At 38.4% G+C, this 20456-nt stretch overlaps 1 protein-coding gene across 1 annotated transcript in view; it reads right to left on the reverse strand.

Moving 5' to 3' along the window:
• LOC116988220 (CUB and sushi domain-containing protein 2-like) overlaps positions 1-17565 on the reverse strand; it is a 517997-nt gene extending 500432 nt beyond the window's left edge. The window contains exons 1-2 of the mRNA XM_033044775.1: positions 17547-17565; positions 16463-16679 (exon numbers count right to left, since the gene is read on the reverse strand). Of these exons, the coding sequence (XP_032900666.1) occupies positions 16463-16679; positions 17547-17565 (236 nt within the window). The remainder of the gene's footprint in view (positions 1-16462; positions 16680-17546) is intronic.
• Between the last annotated feature and the right edge of the window lie 2891 nt (positions 17566-20456).

Consider the following 20456-nt stretch of genomic DNA (forward strand, 5'->3'; position numbering starts at 1 on the left):
GTGCCAGGACTGAACCATTAGGAAATGAAAATTAATAGCAGCCAATATGTCAAAAACTGGAAATATGTATTTTTGTGATTAACAATTAATTTAATGATGACAACCTCCCACACTGGATTCGTTTTTAGGTTATCAACAAAAGCAAATACCTGTGATGACCATATTTCTTTTTTGAAATGTACTGCTGAAATTACATAAATGCCAGAGCCTGAAGTAACGATTCCGTGTTGAGCTGGTTAGGCTGTGCAAAGCTCATAAGCGCTTTATTCCAAGGGACTTCTGAGGGGCTTTCAAGTGCACTCTTGTAATTTTGTCTGGATTAATGGAGGTGCCGGACCACCAGTTGTTGGAAAATCGGTGGTGGACGTGTACCTTCCCTTCATAAATAATGTATGGCAGAAATTCACTCTTCCTCAGAATAATCTTTAAACATTCTCCAGAACTTTCAAAATGTCCCTATGATGTTCCTTCCTTTCTCTGAAGTGCAATGTACTTTTTTCTATATTAAAATGGTAATAAATAATATGAGGCTTTTCTTTTACCTGCAGGGCAGAAGTTTTCCACTTTCAAATATATTATCTATAATAGTCTTGTCTTGAAACTTTATTAAAAATCTATATATGATATCCGTTACAAACACACGCAATAGCTTCTGGACTTCAAAATTTGATTGGAAAAATTCAGTAATTTTGTCAATATTGAAAATTGCCCACCTCCCACTACAAAATCTTTCTGATGATTTAGAAACAACTTTTTATTATGTTCTAAATCATCATTAATATTTTTACTTGGATACCTTCACAGACTGGATATTCATGAATTCCATGATGTAAAACAAAACAATCTATTGAGCTCGTAAAGCAAGGGAAACAGTGGAGTTGCTGGAAATCTGAAATAAAATCAGACATTCATGCAGATGACAGCTTCTACGGGAAACCAAAAATTAGTAGTTCAAGTCATTCCATAGACGTGCAAGTGTGTAGATTATTTGGTTTCTGTAAATTCCCTAGTGTTTAGGATAGAACTAGTGTATGGGTGATTGTTGGTCAGCACGGACTTGGTGGGCTGAAGGGCCTGTTTCCACACAGAAACTCAAAACTCAAATAGGCTAATGACCTTTCATTAGTTTTGATGAAAGTTTTTGTTTAATTCATTAAACCGGTCACTTCATCAAACAATCCATACCTCCGCCCACTGCGCACTCCTCCCCACAAAGAAAATGTAGGTCAGGTATTCAAAGACATTAAAGCCAATCTTCCTGTGAAGATATGTCGTTCCCAAGTAAATTGAGGAGGAATTTCTTCATGCAGAAAATAAAGAATTTGTAACATTTGTAAAATCCTCTATACCAGGCTTCTGTTGATACATAGAATTAGGGCATTAAAGGGAAAGAGAAGTTGATGATCAACAATGAACTTAATGAATTTCAGGCCAGGCTGTATTTATGTATTTATAAATAAAAAATACAAATTTACCAAGGATCTGATTTATGACAGAAAAAAAGACTGCTGTTAGGGATAATTTAAAAAGCATGAATTATGAGTTAATTTTCACATACACCCTCCAAATAAGTAAGCTGACAGAACAGATAGAAGAGTGATGAGATTTGAAAGACTTAAAATTGCTTCAGGCTGAAATAAGGTGGAAGAATAGAATCCAGTGAAAAGTCTAATAAATTCTGTAGGATTGCATGTGGAAGATTTTTGTGCAGCTTCAACCAGCAAGGTATGATTTATTCCACATTATTCTATTCTGCAGAAACACTATTTTTGGTATTAAATTTACTCAAAGGTTACAAGAAATCAAATCAATGGAGGATTTCATAACTATACACTACACTTATGGATCTGTATGGCACAATACTTTCTATGGTCAGACAATGAAATGAAAAATAAAGTTGAAAAATTACAGCTCGGCACTGAATGAATCTTGGATAAGGCAATAACTCAAGTGAGACTGATACAGATACATTTGTTACGAGATCACGCAAGTGACAGAGGTGAAGGATCAAAATAATGGCAGCTGACAAGAAAGACAGACCCCAGCCAATCAGCGACACGGTGGTGCAGCGGTAGAGTTGCTATCTTACAACTCTTGCAGCAGGTTTAGACACCCAAGTTCGATCCCGACTACGGTTGCTGTCCGTAAGGAGTTTGTAAGTTTTCCCCATGACCCCGTGGGTTTTCTCCGAGATCTTCGGTTTCCTCCCACACTCCAAAGACATACAGGAGACATACAGGTCTGTAGATAAATTGGCTTGATATAAGTATAAAATTGTCCCTAGTGTGTGTAGGATAGTGTTAGTGTGTGGGGATCACTGGTTGGTGCAGACTCGGTGGGCCGAAGGGCCTGTTTCCAAATGGATCTCTAAAACCAAAACACTACTAAGCAGAATTTGAGAAGAATGCAAACCTGGGCCCAATAGAAAGAAAACTATTTACACTGCAGATGCCAACAACATACCAGGTAATTATCTTCATCAAGAGAGCTACCTTAATACCAGTGAAAGGATCAGTTCCAACCAGCACTACAAATGCAAAGTGGTGCTAATGTTCAAACATATATAAATATGCCTTTCAAAACACAAAATAAAGAGACAATACCTTAGGATGGATGGAGTTTTTTTGTGCAGGAGCCTTGAATTTAATAAAATATCCTGATGGATCTTTGATAGGTAGTATCCTGTATAAGGAAATTTAACAACCATTTAGCGATCAGGCTAATTAAGTTTAGTCCAAGAAAAGTATCAGAGGGCATAGCTATGAGATCAGAGGGAGAAAGATTAAAGAAACGTGCAGTTTTTTTCTGCACAGAGACTAGTTGGTGCCTGGAATACACTGCCTTGGTGGTGGTGGAGGCAGATACAATACTGGCATTTAAGAAGCTCTCAAATAGGCACATGGATATACAAGAAATAGGGGTGTATATGGAGCTTGTGCAGGCAGATTAGCTAGATAGGGCTTACAGATAGCGGAGTCATGGGATCTGGGGAGAAGGCAGGAACAGGGCACTGATAGTGGATGATTAGCCATGATCACATTGAATGGCGGTGCTGGCTCGAAGGGCCGAATGGCCTACTCCTACACCTATTGTCTATTAAATGAGTTTGGCTTGGCAATACCTTCAGCACAGATGTGCGATGAAGGACCTTTTCTTGCACTGTACTGTTCTGTTCTCTTCCATCTCAGCATTCAAAATAATAGGGAAAATATTTTGTACTAGTTCTTAATCTTGACCCATTATAGATTATTGTAATTATAACATGTTCATGAAAGGAAGTCACTCATAGGTTTGTTTTAAGTTTGGGTGGAAATCACTTAAAATCCAAAACCAATATTTTCATCAATACAAAGATCACATATTAGAGTCATGGAGCTACACAATACAGAAACAGGCCCTTTGGTTCCACTTCACCATGCAGACCAAATGCTCCATCTACACGTCCCACCTGCTCACATTTGCCCCATATCTCTCCAGACCTTTCCTATCCATATACCTGTCCAGATATCTTTTAAATGTTGTTACAGTACCTGCCTCAATTATCTCCCCAGGCACCTCATTCTATATACCCACCATCCTCCATGAGACAATGTTGCCCCTTGGGTTCCGATTAAATTTTTCCCCTCTCACCTTAACCCTATGTCCTTTGGTTCTTGATTTCCCTACTCTGGTTCAAGGACTCAGTGCATTCACCACATCTATTCCCCTCATGATCTTAAACATCTCTATAAGATCACACTTCATCTCTTCCTGTGTTCCAAGGAATATAGTACGCGCCTGCCCAACCTCCCCCAATAACCCCATCTTATATATACGGACATTAGCCACCCTCCCTTCTTCCGGTACATCACCTGTGTCTAATGAAGATTCTTAGATCTCAGCCAGGGCACCTGCAATTACTTCTCTAGCTTCCCACAATGCCCTAGGATACATCTGATCAGGCCTGGGAGATTTATACACCTTCCTATGCCTTACGATGTTCAGCATCTCCTTGACTGTAACATAGACTGTCCTCATGATATATCTATTAACTATTCCATGTTCCCCAGTCTTCATGTCATTCTCAATGGTAAAATCAGAGGAGCAATGCTCATTGAGGACGTTGCCCATCTCCAGCGGCTCCACACAGAGATAGCCACTTTGCTTTCAGAGAAATTTATCTAGTTACCCTCTTTCCTTTAACGTGGTTATAAAAGCTTTTTGAATTTTCCATATTGATAATGTGAAACTAATAAAATAAAATAATGGATGTGAATGGAAGTGCCAGGAATAATGAGAACAAGAAACATCCACAAAAAAGGTTCAAAGTCTTCAGCGAAAATGGTCAAACCCATGACTTTGCTGATGAAGATCGTGGTAGAATTTTAAGGCATTTTCTTTCATTTCAGGAGTTACAACAGAATTATGGACTACACTCAAATACGTTTTTCAGATATCTACAACTTAGAGATTATGTTAAATCACATACACAAGATTATAGAACTAGAGAGACAGAAACTCTTGATGAATGTTTGAATAAACATCCTAATACAGATAAATTAATATCTCATATTTATAATACCCATTTAGATAGTGAGGTCCCGTCGACGGAATTATATAGACAAACATGGGAAAATGAATTAGACCAACCTATAATGAAAGATATTTGGGACGAAAGTCTACAGCATACACATCAATGCTGGTTAAATGCCAGACATTCTTTAATACAGTTTAAAGTATTACATAGACTGCATTACTCTAAAAAATTAAATAGAATTTTCCCACATATCTCTCCTATCTGTGATAAATGTCAATACTCAGAGGCTAATTTATCTCATACTTTTGTAAATTGTATAAAAATCAAAAATTTCTGGATGGATATTTTTAGAATAATTTCTGAAGTTGTTAACACCCAATTGGATCCCGACTCAAAACTAATAATATTAGGAATATCAGAACAAAACCTAAAACTTACAACAAGCCAAAGAAACAAGGAAGAAACTTCCTTGATTATAGTATAATAACTGGGAAAAAATTTATATTAAAATTATGAAAAAGTCCAACAACCCCCACAATTAAAATGTGGATTATGGAGATGTTGGAGACCTTACATTTGGAAAGAACTAGACTTGTCTTAATTGACAAACAAGAATTATTTGCTAGAATATGGTCTCCATTTATTGATTTTTTGAAAGGGTAATTGGTCCGGCACGGAAGTCTGATTGAAGCTTGAACCCAGGATTAGATGAATAGTTATGTTTTATAATCTACGGACCTATCTCCAAAGTTGTATTATTGATAATTTATTCTATTCTTTTTTATCGTGTTTTTTTTTTCTGTTCTCTCCCTATCTATAAAAAAAAAAAAAAATAAACAATTAGAAGCAGAGTTAATATACAATTGATAATTGATAAATGAGGACCCCTATTACTTTGATAGTTAGAATCCCATCTATTAACAATATGTAATTGATATACAAAATGTGTTTTGATTATGATATGTATATGCTACTAATAAAAATATTATTTAAAAAAAAAGAATTTTAAGTTCTGCCAGATCGCTCTGCCCATGGATTTCAAGTTAAGGCCCTTATCAGCCCATTTCAACAGAAACGTCCCCTGAAGATACATAATAGTGTCCTACATCGCAGAAACAACCCGTCAGCCTGCCATCCACAATGATCATCAAACACCCAGTTATGCTAATCCTACACTAAGCACTTTTATATTTTCTCCACATTCCTGCAAACCTCACCCCAAATTTGACCCTCACCGACACACTGGAGGCAATTTTAAGTGGACAATTAGCCTACCGACACACATCCCTTTGGTGCATAGGAGGAAACCAGACCACTCAAAGAAAATTCACGCGGTTACAAGGGGAATGTGCAAATTCCATAGAGACAACACTGAAGGTCAGGACTTGACCCAGGTTGTTAGAGCTCCTCCAGTTGAGCTGCATCCTAGAAACTGATTGTTGACTTTATAAGAGGAAGGTCAAGGATCTACAAACCTTCATCGATGGGATGATGTTGGAGGGGGTCAAAAACATCAAATTCCTGGGCATGCATACAGTATCACTGAAGATCTGTCCTGGTCCAATCAGTGATGCAACCATAAAGAAAGCCCATCAACATCTCTATTTCCTTAGATGATTGAAAACATTTGGTATGTCAACAAATGCTTTCTTGAACTTCCATAGGTTTACAGTTGACAGCATGCTGACTAATTGCATCACGGCTTAGTTCAACAACTCAAATACTCAGGAATGAAGAAAATTGTAAAAAGTGGTGAACACTGCCTGGTCCATCACGGGGACAGTCATCCCCACCATCAAAGGGATCTACAAGAGTCACTGCCTCAAAAAGGCAGCCAGCATCATCCAAGACCGACACCACCCTGACAACACTCTCATTTCACTCCTGCCATTGTGAAAAAGGTTCAGGAGCATATTTTTCCCCAACAAGCATCAGCCTATTAAACACTGCAACTTCCAACTAATCTCTGAACTACATAGACTTGGGGGAACATTGTTTTTGTCTTTGTACTTTTACTGTTTGCTCATTTTTAAAATATATATATATATATATATATATATATATATATATATATATATATATATATACTGATTGATCATGTTTGCAGAGTACTAGGTTCACATATATGTTATGCTACAGCAAAAAATAATGTGATTGTTCCGTTTCGGGACAGATGACAATAAAACATTTGTGGCTCTTGAACCACTCTGCTGCCCAATCTCAAACCGAGCTTCAAAAAGATTCTATGCTAAATGGATGAAATGTTATCAAATGGCAAAATCCGATCTGAATATGACAGAGACATAAGATTTGACTTGAAAGTATAGAATAGTAAGGCATTTGGTTGAAAGATGAATGTTAATTTTTTAATGGCCAATTTAAAATGTGTCGTAAAGATATATATGTCCTAAAGATACATAGCTATATAATAGCAGCTGACAAGATATATCGAAATAGAGAGCCACAACTGATTAATACAGGAAGTATAAGTAACATTCAGACATCGACTGAAAAGTGACATGTAACATTCACACAAACAAGTATCAGTCATTAGTCATTTGGCTGATCATTGTAAGTGTGGTTTGCAGCAACTAGACATCCAATGGTTCCTGCATATGTTTCTCGCCATGTGTTCTTAATTGTCATTTGAATTCAGATTGCACTGCAATGACTATCATAACTGATGCATTTCTCAGAAAGCAAAGCAAAATACATGAGAAGCATATTATTAGTCAGTCATCTACAATAGTTCATGAAACCATCGGGTTTTTTTACAAAGAGTTCCTGATAAGGGCTGGATCGATTTAAAATACGAGAGAACAAAGGAATAACAGTTAACAAATTATTCTAACAGCAGAAATCAGTTATTTTGTGGCTGTTATATCATGACACACTACCAGCTTGTATGTATTGACAGGAGCTTTGGGGAAAAAATTGCAAATAATGTGTTTTTGCCACTTGTTGTGTGCCTCACAAAATCATGTACAATTTAATACACTTACATATCACTGCCAGAAACATTACCAGAAAATCAAGTGTGATTCATCTAAATTTCTTAAATCTCAGAAAATAACAAACTCCACTGAAAAGTCTGAAGAAGGGTTTCGGCCCGAAACGTCGCCTATTTCCTTCGCTCCATAGATGCTGCTGCACCCGCTGAGTTCCTCCAGCAATTTTGTGTACCAAACTCCACTGAAAGTTGTTACCCGATCTTGCACAAGAATTTAAAAAATTCTCACAATTTGTTCCAGTTTATTTCATTCACTGATGGAAATGAAAATTCAATTCTTTAGACATCAGCTTTCGAAGCACAAAAGGTGCTCCCTTGAAATTGCATGAGATGATTAACAAAATCCCAATTAATTGTCTAATTTTTTCAGCAGTTACAGTTCTGTTCAAAAGACGTATAATTAATTTATATCAAACAGACAGTTTGCTGCCCGATCCATTTGTTCCATGTAATTTGCATTAACTGATTTTTAGGGTGCTTCTCCTGTATTGTAATAGCCTTATTTTCCTGTTGAAGATGTTTAGTAAATTCACACGAGAGTCAAAGTCATGCAGCATAGACACAAGTCCTTCAGCCCAATTTGTCCACGCTGAACAAGATGCCCAATTTAAGCTGGTCCCATTTGACCAGGTTTGGCCAATATCACACTAAACCTTTCCTATCCATGTACATGGCTCAATTACTTCCTCTGACAGACGGGACGTACTGTCGTGGAGCTGGCGGTCCTTGTCGTGGATCGACGGTCGCTCCAACCGCGGGAGCCTGCGGACTTTAACATCGTGGAGCTTGCGGTCCCTTGGTTAGGGAGCTCCATTAAAAGCCGCAGGAGCTCCGATCACCCCGACGCGGGGGCTTCAATCACCAGCTGCGGGAGCTTTGATTGCCCCAACAGCGGATGGTTCGATTGCCCTGACCGCGGGAGAAAAGGAGGGCAGAAGATTCGACTTTATTACCTTCCATCACAGCGAGGAATGTGGAATCTGCTGTGGTGGATGCATATGGTGACTTTTATGTAGTTGTGTGTCTTGTTGCTTTTTTCTGGTAGGACTGTATGGTAAATCAAATTTCACAGCACCTTAAATGGTGCATGTGACAATAAAGGGCCATTGAACCATTGCCCAAGGAAACATTCCTGAATACACTTGATAAATTCTACCCTATTCAAGCACTTGGCACTATGACAGTCCAGGTCTATATTGGGAATGTTAAAACCCCTTAGTATGACAACCCAATTAGCTTGGCAGCTATCTAAAACCTCCTGGCATGTTTGTTCCTCTAATTAATTTGATTATTTGGTGGCCTATAGTCCAATTTACAACAAATACTATTTATATTTCTCAGCTCCACCATATAGCCTCCCTGTGTGATCTTTTAGTAATATCATCTCAGACTCCTGCCATGACGTTCTTCTCAATCATTAAAGCAACTCCCACTCCTCTTTTACCCCCACCTCCATCTTACCGGTAGCACCAGTACCCTAGAGCAAGAAGCTGCCAATCCTGTCCTCCCCTCATGCAAATTTCTGGAATGGCTATAAAACAAATCAACCACATATACCTATCCAACCTCTAAGTTCATCCATCTTACCTGTCAGGCCTCTCACATTGAAATAAATGCAGTTTTATCCAACCCTCTTTACTTGCTCCCTTCTGTGCTCCTGCCTATCCTGTCTACTTAACTTGCTGTCATTGAATTCTGTACCAACATCCAGCCTCTCATCTATCACGCTATTTATTCGATTCTGTCCTCATGCCAATCTAGTTTAAACCTTCTCGTGAAGCACAGGCGCACCTACCCGCCAGAATGTTCTGCAGCTGCTCTGAGATAACTGGTCCATAGCACCTGGGAGGTAACACACTATCTTGGAGTATCATTTGCTGACACAGAATCTTCTATTTGTCTCACCGACTAATGAGTCCCCTATCACAGTAACCTTGTTTGACCACCCTGTTCTGCCGTACTCAAGGCTTGGTGCCACAAACCTGACTGCTGCTCTCCTCTGAATTGTCATACTCATCAGTGTCCAGTGTAACCTTGTTTTGGAGGACAATGGCCAAAGAGGATTCTTGCACTCTGCCTGCCCCTTTTCCTGGCAATAACCCATTCACTTCCTGCTTATACTTAATGTGTGACCATCTCACTATAACGTATCTATTGAGTAGAAGAGTCAGGAAGTGTTGCGTGATGACCATACAATAACAGAAGCCTTACACCAAGATAAAGATCCAAAGACTTTATTAACTACATAGCAAGCACGACTTCACACTTGCACATTCCACTTACACTAAGGGAATCCAGCAAGCAGTAATAACTGAAAAGCTAGTGGGCGTAACTACAGAAGCATGACTCATGATATGAGTGACACTAATCTACAGGAAGTCATGTTGCAGTTTTATAGGACTTTGGCGAGGCCTCATTTTGAATATTAGGTGCAGTTCTGGTCACCCCATTAGATATGGAGGCTTTGGAAAGGATGCAGAAGGAATTTAACCAGTTAATTGCCTAGATTAGAGGGTATTAGTTATAAGGAGAAGTTATGACAAATGTGATTGTTTTCTCTGGAGGTTGAGTGGAGACCTGATAGTATATGAAATTATGAGGCATAGATATAGAGTAGTTCTACCTCACTGCTCTTCCTCTCACGTGCTCACTCAACAGTGAAACATTGTGCACAGTTTTCGACAATCCATGCTTCATAAATGAACAATGTGTCTTCCTCGCAGCAAATAAAACAATGACAAACATTTAAATCTTTCAAAATTAATGAAACAGAGTGTGAAGTAATTCAAATAATTAACGTGATAACACATTTAATTTCCCTATCAAAGTTAACCACTAAAGCGTGAATCAGTGATATTATAGAACTTTTAATGATGTCAGTGCTCATTCGGCTTTTCATGGGTAATATATTGCAGAAGATGTCGTTCAGCAAAAAGTCAGAAAGACATAAGATTTAATGCGTTAGAAAGGTACATTGATAGGAAAGGTCTAGTTTAGTTTACAAGTTCATAAGTTATAGGAATAGAATTAGGCCATTTGGCCCATCGAGTCCACTCCGCCATTCAATCATGGTTGTTTAGTTTAGAGATACAGCATGGAAACAGGTCATTCGGCCCACCGGGTCCGCACCAACCAGTGATTTCAAACATTAACACTACCCTACACACCCTGGGGACAATTTTATATTTTGCATTTATACAAAGCCAATTAACCTACAAACCTGTACGTCTTTGGAGTGTGAGGGTAAACCGAAGATCTTAGAGGAAATCCATGCAGGTCACAGTAAGAATGTACAAATTCCCTAGACAGGACCCAAAATCTGTATCGAATCCGGGTCTCTGGTGCTGTAAGGTAGTAGCTCTACCACAGCACCACCATGCTGCCTGGTGGCAGAAGGAAATGAGCTAAATGCATGCAGATGGGATTAATGTAGATGGGGCATCTTGGTCGTTGGGGGCAATTTGGGCTAAAAGGCCTATTTCCATGCTGTATGACTGTCACTGTAATTATTCTTTGCATTTGTAACGTATTACTATACAAATCAATGCAAATGTATTTCCTTTTTTGTTTGCCTTCCTTTTATTTTCAAATTCTTGCAGATTATGTCAAAATAAATATTTTGGAAAAGCTCAGATTTCTTGGCAATCTGATCACGAATGGTAGGTGGGACAGGAAGACTTACGAAGCACAAAAATCATTCCATGTTAAAAGGGTAAGGATATTTGAGCTAACTGTGAAAAATAATAAGTTGCGCACCAAGTGAAACTAAATGTAACAACTAAAGGAGAGATACTGAATTTTGAAAAATCATTGGACAAAGGGTACAAATCATGAAATTCAAAGCTAGTCATTCTTCAGGGTTAGGTGTGCACAAATTTTAGTTGAGCCTTCAGTGTAGACCTGATGTTCTACTGTTTTTGGATATAACATTAAACTAGACTTGAATTCAGTTTACCAAATAGATTTGGGAACAAATACATTGAGTTTTAACATTTCTCTAAAACGGCTTTGGGAACCAATCCCTTTGCAATGAACTTCTATAAAAACTGTTGAATGAGCAATTATCACTCAAACCAGTCCAACATGTGGAATCAACCACACTAATGGAGAAAGTTGTAATTACTTTAGCTGATAGCTCCATGGAAAACTATAGAACATAGAACATTTAGCTTCAGTTCACTTCCCACTATGATACCCATGTGTTGCAACTGAGAAGTTGGAGTTAAGTTAATGGCTAGTTAAATCCTACCTTCTACTCCACTGATAGACAAACCATAAAGTCAACAGAGCAGAAAGACTCTGACGACAGTATCTTGATACACAGGGAACCTGCCCTTTCAGATTATCTGTTGCCTCAAGCAATTGAAATGAATGGCAGTCTGATGAAAGGTCCTGACTCAAAACCTTCCCTATCCATGTTTTCCTGAGATGCTGCTTGACCCACTGAGCTATTCAAGCACTCTGTGTCTTCAAAATGAAGAGTATGACTGGTATTGAGTTAAATAGTCACTCTAGTTCAGTGATTTACTCATTTTACATCATATTATTGTTTTAACTTATTTCTGCTATTTTAGATAGGATTTATTACTTTTTTTTTCTTATTTTAGATACGTATAAAATAAGTGATTTTGAATATTATTGTTCTTATTACTGATTTTAAATATTCAGTCTGTTTGAACAGTTTTCAAAATTGCTTATGGGCTGGTAGAGCTGCTACCTTACAACGCCAGAGTCCCGAGTTTGATCCTAACCTTAGGTGCTGTCTGGATGGAGTTTGCACGTTCTCCCTATGACTGCTTGGGTTTCCTTCCAGTACTCTGGTTTCCTCCCATATCCCAAAGATGTTTGGGTTTGTAGGTTAATTGGCTTCTGTAAATTGTAGGGAGTGGATGAGAAAGTGCTACAACATGGAACTAGTGTGAAAGGATAATTGATAGTCAGTGTGGATTTAGTGGGCTAAAGGGCCAGTTTGCATGCTGTATCTCTAAACTAAACCTTTCGGATATTTAAAAATAATTCAAAGCCATCTTCAGGGCTGAGCTACCAAATAAATCTGGGCATTCCTGGAACTGAGCTTTAATGTCCATGCCTGAGGCCTAGTTGTTACTCGCATCCTGGTCTGCAGTGTGAGGTGATTTTTGTGTAGAGAGGGTCCCATTAGAAAGGGCACAACACTGATCTCCAGGAACAGGTATCTGAACTGTCAGCAAGGAAGCACTTTGGGACCATTAACCACAATTATATTCATTTTAAAGTAGTTATGGAGAAGGATTGGACTGGCCAATAGGTTAAAGTCCTAAATTGAGGCAAGGCTAATTTTGGAAGCATTAGGTGGAAACTAGCATAGGTCAATGGAGAATTTGGGAATGGCTGTCAAGTGAGAGGCTTTCAAAAGTGAGGTAGCAAAAGTAGGCATGTTCCTGTTAGAGTGAAGGGCAAGGCTGGAAAGTTTAAGAAACTCTGGTTGACGAGATATGTTGAGGCTCTGGTCAGGAGAAAGATTATAGGTCTTTGGGATTAAACAAATCTCTCCATGAGTAACAAGAGAGAAGTAAGAAGGCAATCAGGAGGGCAAGAAGGTGGACCAAAGAATGGCAAATGGAGTTTAATTCTGACAAGTATGAGATGTTGCACTGGTTATGTCAAACTTGGTTTCATGGTAAATGGTAGAACTCTGTAGAGTTGAACAGAATCTGATTTATTTCTGTAAGTTTTGTAAACATGGAGTGTATTCTTGCCAGCCAGCATCTACATTACACTTGCAGCTCTTAATTTATGCATTGCTATTCCCTTAAATCACTCTTTGCAGCTTTGTTGCCATGTTAGTAATCATAGAATTAGAATGCCAAATTGAATGACAGCTTGCTAACCACAAAGGGTATGATCTCATCCATGGTGAAGTTAGAAAAGCTTTTTCAGAATAAATATTGTTTATTTCAGTGAGATTTTTCAGCAATTCACTGGACCGTGAAAACCGAACAACTCAAAATCCAGTGAACTAACCCGACAGCAGCACAGTCACTTTTATTTCTTAGTGATTACAGTTTTCTTTTATAATTCTGAACTATTTTATTCAGCCGAATTTAAGTGGTTTAAATTCCCAACCGAGGAGTAGGCCCGAATCTAGGAATAGGTAAGACATGTGGAGACTGGGCTAGATCCAAGCAGTCATCATCGGGTTGGGAATATCCCAGTGGATCTGGGGTCCAGAACTGACAGTCCTGGATGCAAAACATTTGCCGTTTCTTCCTGCACAGATGCTGCCTGACTGGCTGAGTGATTCCTTATATCTTTGTGGACCATTTTTTTATTGACGTGAAAACAACTGGTCATATTAAAGGTAGACGTCGAAGTTACCATTGGATAGATACATTCGAAATTATGTCTTGTCAAGGGCCAACTGTTCCAATTAGCAATTTACTTCCATCCTTCTTGTCAATTGTACAATTTGATGGCAAATGTAGGAGACATAAGCAAGTAAATCTACCCATTCATTTGTAACTCAAAAAAAATAAAATTCCCAGCTATCTAATTCCCCACAAACATGCAAATTTTCCATTTTTATTATGACAGTGAGCATAAATATCCAACATGTTCTCCTGAACACAATAAAAAAAAGTATACTGCCAATTTCTCAATGAAGATAAACGAAAAACAACAGGAAATAATGGCTATCATTTAATTGATAATGTAATATTTTATTGGTGCACCCTGTTTTTTTTAACTTATTTTTTGACTCATTATAAACAAGCATAAGCTTGGTAATTTGTGTGTCGAGGTCTTTATCATAAGAGTGGTTTCATTATTTTGGGGAAGTTTTTTTTTCAGGAACTGAACATCCATCCCTGCGAGCATTTGTTGTCCATCCTTGATTTCATAGAGGTGCTGGAATCAACTTCGTGAATTTATGCAATTCTTTGGTTAAGATATTCTCCACAATGCTGGTGAAGGGGGAGAATTATAGGATTTAGGCTCGGATGAGGCAATGGAGATAAATTTCCAAGTTAGGATGGTTTGTGATTTATAAAAGATCAAGCAGGTGGTGATGATACCATGGACTTGGAATTTTCCAGCTCTTCACTTCCCCTCCCCACCTCCTACTTTGTCTGAAGAAGTGTCCCAACCCAAAATATCTCACATCCTTTTTCTCCAAAATTGCTGCCTGACCTGCTGAGTTAATCCAGCCCTTTGTGTCTATCTTCGGTACAAACCAGCATCCGGGTTCTTTGTTTCACTCATTGGAGTATAATCCCATTTATGCTCAAGGGAGTCAGTCTTGCCATTTAGCTTGTTGCTCTATATTTGGACTAAGGTTGTGATGAGATTTGAAGCCTAGTAGACCCAGCAAAATCCACATCGGCACCAGTGAACAAATTCTTGATGAGTAAGAGCTGCATGATAACATTGTCGACGATATCTGCTTTCACTTTGCTGAAGACTGACAATAGACTGGGCAGTAATTAACTGGATTGCATATGCCCCACTTGTTGTAAACAGAATAGTTGAGCAATCTTCCACATTGTCAGGTAGACGCGGTGTTGGTACTGTTCGCAACAGTATAGAAGCCGGGCTAGTTCTGCTGTGCAGGTTTTCTGTAATTGTGTTATCGATTAATCTTTGCAATCAACCTTATGAATCTCTCAAGAACCTATGCTAGGAAAATCTGAAATAAAGCTTTTAAGATAGATCTGCCTAGATGCCATCAATGTAATTCAAATTACAATGAAAGAAACATGGATAGCCTTTGCCTACTAATAATGCCCTACATTAGTTGTCAGCAAAACAGCAAAGTACATTTGTATTTGAATGGAAAGGCAAAAATGATGTTGCATCCTGTAGAGTGCTAACTTTATAGAGTGGCATGTAAAGATCAGTGGAAAATCATGGCTGATCTCTAAATAAACAAATCACATAAATCATGAATAACCATAAAATGGAGAGTCTCTGGACTGCAGATTTGGGAATCTTGGGGGAAAAAGGTCTGAAGAAGGCGTCTGACTCAAAACATAATCTGTCCATTCCCCCACAGATGCTGCCTGACCCATTGAATCCCTCCAGCAGCTTCATTTTTGCTCGATAAACCATTTGATCATTTGGGCTGTTTTTTATAGCAGTGGAATGCTGCAGGGAAAATATGTTAATTCAGTACCACTCCACGTGTTCAACAACAATGAGAACATACTGTCAGCCGGAACCACAGTCTGAACATTTTTATTGCGAGAAGCTTTGAATGATGTGAGAAATCGCAAAACCAACTTTCCTGAACCTGGAAAGGAAACCAACTTCTCAAAATATTTTTCACACGGGGAAATTATTCCCTAGCAAAGAGAGGAAACAAGAAATTGTATGGCTCATGTGTGGAAATGGAACTATACAGACTATGATTATTCAGCATATGATTGGATTAATATCACAATTTCTGTCACTGGAATCCAAGAAAGAATACAACTTAGGTGCAGCTTTTTGTTTTCAGTAAACTCTGCAAAAGTTTGAAATGAAATAACTTTAGATTGTATTTTTCTGACTTTATAAAAGTTAAAGATTAACAAAACCACAGTTCAGCTTTGCCAATCTGAACCAGAGATGACAAAAATTTCAACGAGTAAAGAGGATCTAAAATGACTTATTACCACCACTTTGCGAATCCCGAACTGTGCACCTGACATGTCAACTTTACCCTCTCTTAGAGCAGTAAATTCATGAAATAAAATTAATTTTTGCAATACTATTATTTTTTTATTTTATATAAATAATTGCAGGAGCAGAGAAAGTTATGGCTTCACAAATAATCATTTTAGTTTGACAAATCATCAAAATATTATCATTATCTAATTTTCTTAAACAGACTGCAGACAGGTTTGAAAAACATTTTCATCAACAATGAAAATTAGGTTTGACTTCAATTAAAGTTAGCCTTAATGTGTGAACAAAAGTACCTGGTTCTTAGGTTTTCCTGTCGCAATTGACCATCATAAACTGATAGTACATCGAAGTCTTCCTCCAAGGCAAATGACTGAAATGCCAATTGTATTCTATTCCGTTCTTCAGTGACGATCGTCCAGGTGCAGTTGGCATAATTTGGATACCCATATGGAAAGCCTGGACTATCTATTGTTCCATTAGGTCCTCGTACTGTATCACCACAGTTCTGTCCTGAAATGCAAATTTGACATTGGGAACATTAAATGTCGCGTCACGTTGAATTAATCTGCTTCTAAATTGAAAAAAACATTAAACCTACTGAATAGCACAGGAGAAGGCTCTTCCGCCCACAATGTCAATGTCAAAAATGATGCCAAGACCCAACCTTATCTGTCTGCATATAATCAATATCCCTCATCTCTGTTATATCTCCTTCATAAATCCCACCATTTCCCTCATAATCAGACTGCACGTAAATCTATATCCCTATATCCCTCATTATCTATATGCTTATCCAAAAGGTCTCTATCATATCTGCTTCCGCCACTAAAGCAGCGTATTAAAGGCACTCATCACCCTGTGTAAAAAAACCTTTCCCTGCATATCTTTAAACATTGTCCCTCTCACCTTAAAGCTATTCCTGCTAGTATTCGACATGTCTATCTTGGAAAAAAAGCACCTGTCTGTCTGTTCTATCTGTGCCTCTCATAATTATATATACTTCGATCAGATTTCCCAGAATCTCTGACGTTCCAGAGAAAACAATCAAAGTCTGTCCAACGTCTTCCTGCAGCTAAGCCTCTAATCCAGGCATCATTCTGGTAAACCTTGTCTGCAGCCTTTCCAAAGCCTCCATATCCTTCCTGTAATGCAGAGATCAGAACTGCACGCAATACTCCAAATGCAGCCTGACCATGACTTTAAAAAATGGCTTCAAAAAATACAGTATTATTTAATGTGAAAACAGCTTGTATATTTTCCTGTTAAATATTTCAGTAAAATAGAAGGTTATATCACAAGCTGATGTGCCAAAGAAAGAGACCCATTTGTGTCTGACTTCTATGTACAATCATGTACAAAGAGCAAATTGTGCCAGACTTGAAGCATTTGTGGCCATTTCTGACCCCATCAATCAGGAAACTGGATCAGACACTTCTGGAAATCATTTGGCCTTGCATAGGATTCATTTGCCTGCTCTATTTTCCGCAGATGTTATCAATGGGCCCCACTCATTTTAATCACTTAACAACAGAAGTAGGATCAAAAGGTCTTGAAGTCAACTGTCGAAAATGACACATAAAACAAACATTCTGTTGAATGCAATGAACTATGAATAATTTAAAAGTACCTTTCCAAAACAGGATATCATCTTATGTTCAAAAGAGATATAAAGCAAAAACAAGCCCTTCAGCCCACCCAGGCCCGCAACGACCAGCAATCCCCACACATTAACACTATCCTACACACAGGGACAATTTACATTTATACCAAGCCAATTAACCTACTAATCTGTACATCATTGGAGTGTGGGAGAAACCGAAGATCTCGGAGAAAACCCACACAGTCATGGGGAGAACGTACAAACCCTGTACAGAGTACAACTTTGTTGAACTTCAGAGACAACTTTGTCTCTAAAGTTGTAGAGACAAGTACAATTGCAATATTTAAAGAGGTGCATGGATAGAGAATGTTTTAACAGATATTGGCCAAATACAGAGAAATTGAACTGGTTCTGACAATTTGTCAGGTTGGACAAATTGGGCATGTTTCTATACTAGCCCAAGTATAGGGCTAATATATGGTCCTATATTATATAATGCCTTGACTCGAGGATATAATTCATAGATTTAAAAGGTAATTACCTTTCCTTTGCTTCTCAATAAGCTAAATTTATGCTGGAGTCAAAAAATAATAAACTGATGCTGCTGTTAGTGAGGTAACACCCAAGGATCTAACTGCATAAGATTGGAAAAATAATTTGTTGACAGCAAATAGATAATTTAATACATTTTATTGTTCAACTTACAGAACTATCACTGCAAATAACAACTGAAATGAGGATTCCGACTCTATCCTCTCTGAGACAAGTCAGAATTCCACTTGATCTAATGTATTAGGAACACTATATATTCATCTCTAGTCTCCGTTAACATGCTCCGCACATGTCAAATGGTCAATTCATTGCTCTAATCTTTCTGGTTATTGAATAAACTCTACTGGTCACAGAGGGGACTTAAGATTACATTTAAGAAGTGGAGTTCTTTCCACCCCATGTTTGTTTAGAAAAGGAAAAAACGTGTATACAGATGGTGTCTACGTTGAGCTTCTCTTTCTTCTTCTTCTCTTCTTCTTCTTGTGAATAGCGTGTACAGCCTAAAGTTGTAGGACACTTGTTCTATTTGATCGTATTTCATTGTGCACGCCGGGTTGATTGCATTCATCGAATCAGGGCGGACCACGTGAAGGTTGCAATCTTCCACCCCAGCTTCTCTTTCCAATGTCCACTATGACAACCATTTAAATATCCCTGGTCACATTTTTACTGTCATCTATGAAACAATACAGCTAATTGTCCAGAAAAAGCAATGTGAAATGATTTTATGAAAAATTGTTCAGTGCATTGGATAATTCCCCTGTTTCTCTTCAAAACAGTGGCACGGAATGAAATTGTTTCTGGTCACGTGGGAAGGAAGACAGTGGCCCCATTTACTACTTCTCATAAATGAGAGAACTTTGACAGCGTGGCACTCCAATACCCTGCTGAGGAATCAGTTAGACATCAGAGCTGCATGGAACGAAAAAGAACAATTATCTTCTGGAAGGTAGACAAAAAAGCTGGAGAAACTCAGCGGGTGAAGCAGTATCTATGGAACAAAGGAATAGGCGACGTTTTGGATCGAGACCCTTCTTCTGACTATTCAGATATTCCTTCGCTCCATAGATGCTGCCTCACCCGCTGAGTTTCTCCAGCTTTTTTGTCAATCCTTCGATTTTTCCAGCATCTGCAGTTCTTTCTTAAACATTATCTTATGGCGTCATCTTCAGGCAAGTTGAACAAAATGGTAAAAACACTAAGCTAAGCTGTTTTCGCAGATATTCCCAGAGCAATAAAACCGATAGTGGACAATTCTAGCTCACAGAAAAGTGTCTCGACCCAAAACGTCACCTATTTCTTTTCTCCAGAGATGCTGCCTGACCCACTGAGTTACTCCAGAATTTTGTGTCTATCAGAGAAAAGATTGATTTTCTCATTTACTTAAACTGTCCAATCATTAAAGGCAAACAATTGGGCCTCAACATATCTTTGTTTTTTCCCTCCCCTTGTCAAAGGTCCAATGCATGTTGACACCACAATAGCACCTCACCTGAACCTTCAGGTTTCACATCCAAATCTTGACATTGAGTATCTGCAAGTTCTTACTCTGTGGTCAGTTAGTAACAGCCAAGCCAATCTAATCATCGTTTCACTTTTAGATCTTTTACTTTTCACCCACTCCTTGAGACTTTGCAGATACAGTGCAAAACAGGCCCTTCTGCCCATCAAGTGCTCACTGGTCACCGCTTACTCCATACGCTGACCTACACACATTGGGGACAATTTTACAACTTACCAAAGCCAATTAACCTACAAACCAGTACGTCTTTGGAGTGTGGGAGGAAACTGGAGAAAACCCAAGCGGACATGGGGAGAGCGTACAAGCTCCATATGGACAGCATCCATCGGCAGGATTGAATACGCGTTTCTGGTGCTGTAAGGCAGCAACTGTTCTATTGCACCTCTGTGCCACCACCTACGTATTCAAAATGATCAGTAAAGATTGATGTCTTCCCCAGTTTTACTGTGTTCAACTGTGAAGTTCATTACCACCCTAGTGGGCAATCAATTAATTTGATTCACAGAGAAAACTTAGTCCAGTAGGAGAACCATACCAAACCATACCCTCAGAATCTGCCCATTAAAAGATTGTTGATTCCATCTATCCTGTTCACATCTGCAAGATCACATAA

This window comes from Amblyraja radiata, chromosome 27 (genome assembly GCF_010909765.2).
Source record: "Amblyraja radiata isolate CabotCenter1 chromosome 27, sAmbRad1.1.pri, whole genome shotgun sequence".
NCBI lineage: Eukaryota > Metazoa > Chordata > Chondrichthyes > Rajiformes > Rajidae > Amblyraja > Amblyraja radiata.